The 12053-nt window shown below is 35.4% G+C and overlaps 1 protein-coding gene across 2 annotated transcripts in view; it reads left to right on the top strand.

The window, feature by feature from the left end:
• The window catches only part of LOC133286249 (BEACH domain-containing protein C2), a 49479-nt gene that overhangs the window by 28593 nt on the left and 8833 nt on the right, over positions 1-12053 (top strand). For both annotated transcript variants that reach the window (XM_061483638.1, XM_061483639.1), the window contains exons 18-27: positions 14-83; positions 903-986; positions 1184-1240; positions 1329-1397; positions 1494-1580; positions 1670-1786; positions 8951-9100; positions 9625-9709; positions 9789-9909; positions 10112-10208. In XM_061483638.1, the coding sequence (XP_061339622.1) occupies positions 14-83; positions 903-986; positions 1184-1240; positions 1329-1397; positions 1494-1580; positions 1670-1786; positions 8951-9100; positions 9625-9709; positions 9789-9909; positions 10112-10208 (937 nt within the window). The remainder of the gene's footprint in view (positions 1-13; positions 84-902; positions 987-1183; positions 1241-1328; positions 1398-1493; positions 1581-1669; positions 1787-8950; positions 9101-9624; positions 9710-9788; positions 9910-10111; positions 10209-12053) is intronic.

Here is a 12053-nt window from a genome sequence, read left to right as displayed (position 1 = left end):
GTTCCTGTTGCAGATACCTCCTTCGAAGAAGTGCTCTGGAGCTATTTATGGTGGACCGGTCAAATTTCTTTTTTGATTTCGGGGTATTTCTTCGTAAATATGCCACTTTCTTTCCTTTTATTTTTTTCAAGAAAGAAAAACCCTTTTGTTTTTACGTTGTTTTCAACGCTGTTATTTTTCTGAACGTTATACTGATAATTGTTAAATGTGATAATTGTTAAATGTTGCACACTTATAATCCTTGTCAAACACTCTTAAAAGCTTAAACTGTTATTTGGAGATTCAAGAATAGATTTATTTCTCTAACACGACCCCTCTTGCAAGAGTCTTTTCGTCTTTGAAGCATGGTGTTAGCAATCCTCCTATTACCTGCACGAATGTGAGCTGGAAGAAGGTTCCCGCATATTGAATTCCCAAACAGAGGAAGAAGGGAACAGCTTATTGAGTTCCCAATCTTATCAGTAGCAGAATGAGTTAGTTGTGATATAAATAAGAAAAGTGGAAAACTGGGGTAGGAAGTTATTCTGTTAGACAAGTAGAGAGAGGTCAGAGAATCATTCCTTGTAATTCTTCTACCTTTACCTACCAGACTCAATTATGATCGTGGGAATAGACTTTATCATTAAAATTTCAATCAAGATTAGTTTCTTTTATGGTTAATTGCTAATTCTTGAACCAATTTCTACCACATGGATAATGCACTTGCTCGTTGTATCTTAGTGCTGAAATTTGATTAAATTATGAAGAATGAAGGTGGCAAGAATTAGATTTCAGACAACTTGATCTTAAAGGCTCTAATATCATGTTAAAGATCAACTCTTTTAAAACCTTAAGTTGTTAGGTGGAGGCTTCAGAGTGGTTTAATATTTCCTTAACATTATCCCTATCAATTTCCTCTCCAGAGTAGTGAAGGGCGAAGAAATGCACATCGAGCAATTGTTCAAGCACGACCTCCTCATTTAAACAATATATATTTGGCTACTCAGGTAATATCCTTTCTATGACTATATATTCGTGTAAATTTCTCTGCATCTGGGCTTAAGATAAGAATAAGTATGAATGAAGTTTACAACTTTTTATTTGGTTCTTAACTGCAATTTTACATTTTTGTTGATGTTATGGTATTAATTTTGGGTTGTATGCTGTGGTTCAAGAAACTAAAGAAAGTACCTTCTTTTCGCAGAGGCCTGAACAACTTTTGAAAAGAATTCAACTTATGGAGCGCTGGGCTAGGTGGGAGGTAAGAGCCTTAATTACGAAAAGGTATTTTGTATTATAATTTCATACTCATCGCCTATGTACATGAGTTTTATACTTCCCTTGTGTAGATCAGTAATTTTGAATACCTAATGCAACTTAATACACTGGCTGGGCGTAGTTATAATGATATTACGCAGGTGATCATTTTTTTCTTAATTTATTGCTTTCTTTCATACAACTATTTCATCCTATCCTCATGCTTTCCATTTATCATTATTACCTATTTTTGGCAGTATCCAGTTTTCCCCTGGATTCTTTCCGATTACAGTTCAGAGAGCTTGGATCTTTCTAACCCTTCTTCTTATCGAGACCTTTCAAAGGTGTAATATACTGAATGTTGCTTTAATCAGTTGAGGGGAATCATATATAATTTAATTTTTTCATAATTTAATTTTTTGTTATGATGCAGCCTGTTGGTGCACTGAACCCAGATCGTCTGAAGAGATTTCAGGAGAGATATGCTAGCTTTGATGATCCAGTCATCCCCAAATTCCATTATGGATCACACTATTCTAGTGCAGGAACAGTAGGTCCCCCCTTACTTATAGGGTCATTCTTGATCTTAATAATTAGTTGGCATTCTACATGATATGCTCTTTTAGTATCTTGATTGATATTTGAGTCCTGGGTTTATTTCCTTACTCTAAGTTTCACTTACCAAATCAGTGCTGTGCAGATGGTTTGATCCATATGGAGTTTGTATGAGTTGTTAACTTAACTTGGAGCTAATTTGATGTTTGATTGTGTTGTGTGTATGAGTGTCTATATATACATGAATTTTATATGTCCAGATGATGCTAGCTTAGTTCTTCCAACATACTAATATAATTGCAGGTAGAAATTATTCACAGTTATGAAGGAATTGACCCTAAATTGGGATATGTTGCCCTTGGGGCAGATGATTTTCAAAAGGCAACTGTACAGACTATTATAACAAGGGCCTTTTAGTTAATCATATTCAGATAAGTTTAAATGGATTGTTTTGGGTTTCCTCTCTTCCGAGTGTGTATCTGATGTAGGACACGTGGGACCTTTTCTAGCGGCCTTTTGTCTTCAATTGAGCACAGAAGGGTTCGGCCAGCCCTCCTCTTCTTTTATCTACCCTTACTTCATTCAACAAACTTCGTTTGTGTTGTGGGTTTGTGATCTCACGCATCAAGATCCGATATTTTGCCCAAGATTTGACTTTTTTTTGTTCAAGATCCAAGCTTTTCGGTTTTATTGGACCTCTGTTACTTAGATCTGGTCTTCCCATTTCTCTTTGGGGTCTACGGAGACTTCATCGATAATTCTTCACTCTTTTTATGCTGTCTTTTTCCTTTTTCATCCATGGAACGTTGGTGCACCAACTGTAAGTGGTATGGACACACAAAAGACTTGTTTTCACCTTCATGGGAAGCAGTAGGTTCTGGAGAAACTTGGTAAAGCATCCTTATATGTGAATATTCGACGAGGAGAGTTGGAGTAGTTTAAGGCCCTCTTTGATACTCTTAATTTGGGGTGTGCAAAAAAACTGGTTCAGTTGACCTGTCTTTGATCTGACTCATAAATACTTATTTTTTTTGAATTGGGTTAAATATTGAACCACTTATATTTGGGTCAGTTTTAGACTTGACTTGTTTTAATAATTGACCTATTGACCCAAAACATGACCCAGGCCCATTCTGTGAAAAAAAAAGGAAAACCAAAAATCACAGTAAGTCAATTTGGGGCTTATGTTCTCTCTTCTCCCGATAAAAATGAAAACAAACTTGTTGAGGTGTTGGAATACGAGCCAAGGTAACTTGTGTGTTCTAAATTTTAGTAGTACTATCACAGATACGGTAGAGAGGAAAATTGTATCATATTATATGAGTGATTGGAGATCAATGTGAAAATATATCTGTGATCCAGTGACTTTGAATCCAGAAGGGATTACAAATTCACAGGCTTTGGTTTTGATACAACATGTGATAGGATAATATTTATTCTGTCTACCTGAAGATTTTATGTGCTATAAGCCTCCAAGATTCCATGTGGTTGTCAAGAAATGGGATAGAATGCGGACACTAGTGTTGATTAAATAAGAGTTAGTCATACTACAGAAATTGTTCGTAAATATCCGTTAATTTTAATTTCTTACATTGAGTAAATGAAATCCTTACGCTGATATTTTATGGGATAATTTTATGTTTGGATTTTTTTTTTGATTTATCATCAATTTGGAGCTTTTTGGTGATCCAATAAAATCATGATAATTGCTAATTGCAAATATCAATTATGAGTTAGAATGAGCTACCCATGACACTGATTAGTACCATGAAATAGTAATATTAGCACTTTTTTTTTTTATGAATTGGTATTTATTCAACAAATATCAAATTTAAACCAGATCAGACCTGACTTGGATCAAATTAAATTGGGTCGGGTCAAAATACTTGACCTATAAAACCAAGTTGGGTCGGGTCGGCACAAAAACCCGACCCGATCTGACCCATGCACGACCCTACTCTTAATAAAGCATCCCTACATCTCTTCTTGCTTCTTGCACTGATTTCAGAAATTCATGGATTATAGATTCTAGTACAACTGATCATATGACTTGTCTAACTAAGTTGTTTCTTTATTATCACTGAAGTGTTGGTATCCATACTATAGCCGTAGTTGATGGATCCCACAAATCAGTTGTGAGATTTGGTAATATTAGTTGTATCTTCACTTTATTGTTTTACCCTTATTATTTTATGATGTTATGCTAAATGTGTATACAGTAGATAGCTTTTACCTATTAGTTGTTATAGTGTAACCACTTACTGTTAGTTAGTTAGGGTTATTAGTTAAACTTGTAACTCCCTGCTGCGTGCGTCACTTTTATTTTCTTCAAATTGACTAGTGATCTATCATATGTAATTGTTGAGATATATAAAACCATTAAAAAGCCCTCACCCACAAGCTTAAGCTTTTGGGTTGAATTGATTTTTTACATGGTATTAGAGCTTCGTGTGACCGCAAAATCCCCCTGAAGTTAAAAGGAAAATTCTATAAAACGGCAGTAAGACCGGCAATGCTATATGGAGCAGACTGCTGGCCAGCACATAGGCAACATGAGCATAAGATGGGAGTAGCAGAGATGAGGATGTTAAGGTGGATGTGTGGTTACACAAGGATGGATAAGATAAGAAATGAAGATATTCGACGAAAGGTCGGAGTAGTACCGGTAGCCGAGAAGATGAGAGAACATAGATTGAGGTGGTTTGGGCACGTGATGAGAAGACCCATGGATGCTCCTGTAAGAACAGAAGTTTGTTACCAAGAGCTCAACACAAAAAGAGGCAGAGGTAGGCCGAAGCTTACTTGGGGGAAAGTAGTAAAACAAGATTTAATGGAGTGGGATATAGATTGGCGGACAGTATGTCTTAGAACGGAATGGAGAAAAGCTATAAGTATGGTGGAGGGTTAGACCCGCTGTTATTCCTATGTTCCAGATGGTCCCTTTTTAGTCCTTTTCCCCTTCATTTCCCCCACTTCTTCTTGTCCCTTTCTTTTTTACTTTTATTTATTTATATATACATATATTGTTATTTTATTTTATCTTATTTTATATTTTATTTTATTTGTTTATTTTTATTTATTTTTTTTTTATTTTTTTATTTTTTTATTTTTTTTTTATTTTTTTTATTATTTTTTTTTTAAAACTTTTTTTTCAACCGTTTTGTATCTTTCATGTGGGTTCATCTACCACCGACCCCAATTAATTTGGGATAAAGGTGTTGTTGATGTTGATGTATTAGAGCTTCGTGTCCCAGGTTCGATACTCATTGCCCTCCACTTTCTTTCTAGTGGAATTTCTTTCTTAGCACAGGTAGGTGGACCTATGCATTGTCCACACTTCAAGCCCAATGGGCTCTCTTGTGAGGGGGCATGTTGAGATATATAGAACCATTAAAAAGCCCTCACCCACAAGCTTAAGCTTTTGGGTTGAATTGATTCTTTACAATAACTTTACTCTTTGCATGTAATAAATCAGAAAAATTTTCTTTTTCTCTTCGTCTTGGTCGTCTTCTTCACTCTCTCTCTCAGAACTTTCTCTTAGCTCCTATGCCTTCCTCACTGAACTTCAATAGGTAACATTCAAATTCAACCGTCCTTATTTCTAAAACAAATGTTTTTTATGTTCCTCAGCTCTCCACCAATCTTATTTCCACTTATAAGCTTTTACAATTGACTTGAATTGTTCTGTCACCTCTTTTCTTACTTATTGTGTTATTCAAAATCTCACCACAGGAGGACGATTGGAGTTGCTAAAAAGCAGAGTGAGTTGTACTATCTCATTCCAGAGTATGCCACAAGTTATACCAAGAATCAATTATTGATGACTCGACACTGCGGCACTCTTCATTTAGCCTACTGAAGTCAATGTTTCTTTCTTTGTTTTTGCATTAGTTGACTCCATCCATTGTGATGTTTGTAAGCTTGCAAAATGCCATCATGTGTACGGTTGGCAAGACCCATCAGGCTAGCCCATTTAACCTGCCCACTTTGGCAGGTTGGTATAAAATTTCAACCCGCCAACTTGCTCCTATTAAGGAGGGATAAAGTGGGTCAACCTGTGATTTTTTTTGTGACAAGTAGTATTTTATGTTTTATGTCAAGCTTTTGTGATATCCAAAATTTTTATCCCAATACTTCTATACAAAAGATAAAGAAGAAAACAATTGATTTTTAACAAAATTTATCCGTACATGGAGGCAAAAATGAGTTCCTAGAGACTTTCTAACTGATATTAATATACATTTAGGTTTGATATTTGAAAAAATGAACTAGAGTGTAAAAGGGAATTATATATCATTGTAATACTTATAAAATAAGATTTATTTTTAGGTTTATAATTTTTTATTTTATTTTTTAAACGGGTTGACCACGCAAACAGTCATAAAACGAGGCATTTTGATATTTTCAACTCACTTTCAAAAGGCGGGCCAACCTGTCCTGCCCTGTTTCTAGCGGCTGGTCGGGGTGGGCCGACCTACTTTGCCACCTCAATCGTGTCTTTTCCTTCAAGTGCTATTAAAAGTATTGAACCATTTACTTATTCATTCTGATGTTTAAGGCCCTTCTAAAGTGAATTGTGTTTCAAGTGCTAATTGATTTGTTTCCTTTATGTTTAAATTGTATTCTGCCATTCTGGTAACATGGATATTTTTTATGAAAGACAGGTCAGAAGTACTAGATTTGTTTATCTGATTTTATCACATGATCGAGACACATTTTAGGTGTAATATTGGTACGGAGTTCGCTAACAAGCATCTATCACAATTTGTTTCAACCAAAGGTATAATTCATGAGCTCAAATGTGTGGACACTCCTCAACAAAATAGGGTTGCTAAAAAAAATCGTCACTTGCTGGAAGTAACTATAGCATTATTTTTTCAGACATTTATTCGTAGCTCTTATTTGAGAAAAGCCATGTTAACTGCAACCATTTGATGAATAGCTCACCCTCCCGGGTTATTGGCCATATGAGTCCTATTCATTCCTTGACCTCATTTTTCCCCTACATGCTACCTAAATATTCATAAACAGATTTGTTTATCCGATTTTATCATATGATCGAGTTAAGTTTAAGACAAGGTACGAAGTATGTCAACCAACGTTTGTCACAATTCATCTTAGACAAGGGTATGATTCTGCATGTGTGGACATTCCTCAACAAAATGGGCTTGCTGAAAGAAAAAATTATCACTTCTTCAAACATCTATTCTCAGCTCTTATTGGGGAGAAGCCATGTTAAATATAATATATTTCCCTCCTGTAAGTCTTATTCATTCCATTGCCTCACATTTTTTTTTCCTTCTATTCCTGTTATGCAGATTTAGTCTTTGGGTGTGTTGCCTTTGTCCATATTCATAAGCATCGCAGTGCTGAATTGGATCCCCAAGCTCTTAAGTGTGTCTTCCTTGGTTATGCACAAATGTTACCATCCTTTGAAGTCATAAGGTCATTGTCTCTATGGATGTCACTTTTCATGAATATGAATTCTTTTCATTGATAGTTATAAGGTTTGATTAGTAGCCAAGGGTCACATATTGATTTACGACATTGATTATGAGGAAACATTTTCTCCAGTGTCCAAAATGAATATCGTGGGAGTTCTATTTTCCCTTGTTGCTCACATTGATTGGGTCTTGAACCAAGTTGATGTGAAGAGTATTCTTCTCAATGGTGAGTTAGAAGATAAGGTTTACATGAAGATCTCATCGGGATTTGACTCCAATAAAGTTTATAGGTTGAAGAAGACCTTGTGTGGTTAAAGCAATCTCGACGTGTTTGGTTTGGAGTATTTACCAAGGTTATGGTATCATTGGAATACAAGCAGAGTCAAGGAGATCACACATTTTTCTTTAAACACTTCCAAGGAGGTACGGTTACTGTTCTCATTGTTTTTATTGATGACATTATTATCACAGGGGGTGATATAATTGAGAAATGTGCTCTGTAAGAGAAATTAGCGACTTAATTTGAAGTTAAAATTCATGGGAAGCTAAGATATTCTCTTGGGATAGAAGTAGCACATTCAAAGGAAGATATTTTTATCTGTCAATTAAAGTATGTCTTGATCTCCTTAAAGAAACGGGAAAGGTTGGGTGTAAACTTTTCAGTACCCCTATCGAGTAAAATCACAAACTCGGGAATGAAGAGGAGAGTCCTTCAGTTGACAAAGGACAATATCAACGACTAGTGAAAAAATCGATATATCTAGCTCATACTAGACTTCATATAGCTTATGAAGTTAGCATTGTTAGTCAGTGCATGACCTAAGCGAAAAAGACATGCACCCAGTAAATAGGATTCCCCAATACCTTAAGGCCACTCCAGGCAGAGAATTGTTATTTTGGAGAGGGGGGAAATCCATCCCTTGAAATTTATATTGACGCTAACTATGTTGGGTCCATGATGGATTGACATCATAGTTTGGGCTATTGTATGTTTTTTTGTAAAAACCTAGTAACATGAAGGAGTAAGACACAAAATGCGGTTGGTAGGTCGAGTGCAAAGACAGAATTTTGAGTCACGACCCTCAAGGTATTTGTGATTTGTTATGGTTGAAAATCATTCTGGATGATCTCAAAGTGAAATGGGAAGGACCCATGAAACTACTGTATGATAATAAGTCAGCTATATGTATAGTTCACAATCTTGTCCAACAGAATTGAACAAAACATATTTAGATTGACCTCACCACTTCTTGAAAGAGAAACTAGACAGCGGACTGATTAGTACTCTATTCATTCCTTCTAGTCGTTAATTAGCTTATGTCTTGACTAAAAGGCTTCCTACCAACAGATTTCAAGAACTAACTAACAAGCTGATAATGATAAATATTCATTTCTCAGTTTAACTGGGAGTGTTGTAAATAATTGAAATTATTGTATTTTATTAATTTTCTGGGTGTATTCTCTTTGGCCCATTAGTTTTTATAAATAGTGTAACCATTGTACATGTTTTCTAAGAATCAATATTATTCAATTTCCGTCTTTCAAGTCTTATTCGTGTATTGAGATCACTATGACTTCTGATTCCTGATTTTTCACTTTTGTTTCATACTAGAACAGCAATAAAGTAATTGCCCAATATGTAAATGTTGTTATCTTGCATGAGTTTGTTAGATGTTGCTGATGCAGTAACTAGTGTTTGTTATCTTTTGTTTCAGGTTTTGTATTATCTTGTTAGGGTTGAACCATTTACTACCCTTGCGATCCAACTGCAAGGTGGAAAATTTGACCATGCAGATCGGATGTTTTCAGATATTTCTGCTACTTGGAATGGAGTTCTTGAGGACATGAGTGATGTGAAGGAATTGGTGTGTATATACTTCTTGTTAAAGAAATATAATATAAAATAATTAATAAGGCCTTCTCCTAAAAGCTTAAGCTTTGGAGTTGAATTGTTTCTTTATATGGCATCAGAACCTCTGTGAATAAGTGATCACGAGTTTGATCTTCAACAGCCCCCAATTTGCTAATAAATAATTAAATATTATGGAGTTTCTTAGCAGAGGTAGGTGGGCCTCTATATTATCCTTTAAGCCCAGTAAGCTCTTGTGCATGAGGGCATGTTAAGAAATATAATGTAAATCCATTAATATGATATTCACCTATAAACTTAAACTTTTGGATTAAATTGGTTTTTTACACGTCTACAACAAAATGGTTGATATAATTGTGTACTTCGAGTAGATTCTTTCTTGGTTTTAATGGGCTTTAATGCTTATATTAATAAGGCTCGAATGGTACAATCCCGCTGTCGCCCCAGAATGAAAGGGGCGATCTTCTCATGGTTTTATTCAAATTGTTATCATAAGCAGTGTTTGTTTCAACTTTTCAGGTTCCTGAGCTATTTTACCTACCTGAGGTCCTCACAAATGAAAATTCAATTGATTTTGGCACAACACAATTGGGAGGAAAGCTTGGTATAATCATTGAGATTTTCTGCATTAATTATACTCACAAATGCATATCATGGTTAATAGCTTGCTTTGGCCATACCAGATACTGTAGGGCTTCCTGCTTGGGCTGAGAGTCCAGTTGATTTTATTCATAAGCATCGGACGGCTCTGGAGAGTGAGTATGTATCTGCTCATTTGAATGAGTGGATTGACCTCATATTTGGGTAGGTTTGTAACTATTTCAGTGTTACCCCCGATTTTTGTATGTGCACTTCCTTTGGACTGCTTCTCCTTTTCTTTTCTTTTCTTTTCTTTTTTCATACGTTTGTTACGGCAGTGTATCTGTAACTAATTTTTAAAATATACATTTTAAAATAGTTCCTTGATAATTTACATCTGATTACATTAGTGACTTGGACCATGCAGGTATAAGCAACGGGGCAAAGAAGCTATTGCAGCAAATAATGTTTTCTTTTATATAACCTATGAAGGGACAGTGGATATTGATAAAATCTCTGACCCAGTATGTCTCCTTTCCTTCTCCGTATTTTCAACTCAATTATTTGTTTGAATAAAATGCAATCCCAAAAAAAGCTCATAAAAAAAGGACATGTTCTTTCTTAGCTGAGATTTGATATTAACTTCTTCACCCCTGGGGCTAAAGTACATATTAATTATACTATATCATAATTTATATATTGCCTGCATACTTTTTAATTGTACATGACATTGCTTAAGCTTGATGATATTTTATTTGGTAAAGTTTTGTATGACTGGCATAACTATCTCACAGTAGAGTTACAATTGAGAAATCAGACTGTTGGAATCTGGTTTAAATTGTGGGTCTAAAATCTTGATCAACTTGTTTTTCGGGTAAAGTTTTTTCGCTGCACTCACTTTCAGACATGATTTCTTGGCCTCATTGTAGTGTTCCCTACATGTTCCTTTGAGGTAGTCTTTTTGGTATATATAGGGATTGAGTTCTCTCGTGTTGCCTTTTCGGAGCATATACCTTATCGTCCTTTTCTTTTTAGTTCACCATTCTTTCTGCTGAAAATATGTCACTTTCACCAAAATTTTTGTTTAAAAATAAATAAAGAAAGAAAATCTGATTACCCCTAGCTAGAATTTGGTTGCTTTTTCTAAGGTGTTTTGTTGATTGCGATCCTTGTGCTTATCTCTCTACCTGCTCTCTATATTGTTAGGCAGAAGTCCTTAGCTGCAATCATTTTCTTTATTCCTGAATGCAGAGCTATCTGAGATAGTGATTTTCTGATAAACTTTTATCGATGAATTGAATATCATATTGTCTATCCTTGTCTATTTATCTTCATTGACCACAACTTCTACCATTGATTCTCCATTTCTTAATCATTTACTGCCATTTCATCTAGTATTTTTTTTTTTTTTGGGATAAAAGAAGAAGTTTTATTATAAAAAGGAGAGGGAAAGTACAACTAAAAGGAGCATAAAAAATTCTTCTATGCTGAAGGAGCAAAAAACAAGGAGAACTAGGAACTATTAGTAGGACTCGGCAGAGGCTAAACGCAAAATTTTATCACAAATAAAAGGTCAAGAAGCCAAGTGACATCCTTAAAAATGCTAGCGTTCTATTCCAACAAATGCACCAAAAGATGGAGTGACAGCAAATTGCCACAAAACTTTTGCCTCCTGTACCTGATTGCCAAAAGCTTTAAATTTAACCATCAAAAACTGTTCTAAGGTGGATGGTCACACACATTGCTCACCGAGCACTGCCAACAAGATATTGCATAAGAAAGTGGTGGCCTTACACTGCAGGAAAAATTTTACCCAGTTTTTTCTGGATTAGAGCAGCACATAACATTCCTTTAAGGAGAAAGAGCTGTGAGGCCTTGTAACGTGCAACATATCATTCATGTTAATCCTAAATATCACTGTCCAGACAAATTACTTGACTTTAGGAGTTTTGGATTTTCCAATTGGTTTATCGAGAAGGAGTCTCTGAGGATTAAGAGAATGAATGAGAAAAATGGAAGAAAGATTTACAGGAATCCACTACAGAAGAGTCCTGAGTCCAAATTCTCCTAACTGGGTTGGCAGTTAGCTGAATGGATTCATATAAGACTAGAAGTGACCCTAGCCTGCTAGCTTCACTATCTTTCTGGTTTTTGTGAAAGGGAAAATTCAATGATAAAGGAAAACCTTGAGAAAAAGAGAAAGAACTTAATGGGAAAATTATGCAAGGTGGAGAGATGGTAGAGGCTGAGAAAGGCCTCTAGGAATGAAACTTTTCCTCCCAAGCGTCCTCCTAGAACCTTTTGTGAGAACCGTCACCCAAACCCAGAGAAAAGAAGAGGTCTGTAAGAAGTATATGGGTGAGAGATAT

Source organism: Gastrolobium bilobum, unplaced genomic scaffold (assembly GCF_033153095.1).
Source record: "Gastrolobium bilobum isolate Gb01-03AN ecotype WA unplaced genomic scaffold, APGP_CSIRO_Gbil_v1 utg12063, whole genome shotgun sequence".
NCBI classification, from domain to species: Eukaryota; Viridiplantae; Streptophyta; class Magnoliopsida; order Fabales; family Fabaceae; genus Gastrolobium; species Gastrolobium bilobum.
This window is presented reverse-complemented; position numbering and strand designations above follow the sequence as displayed.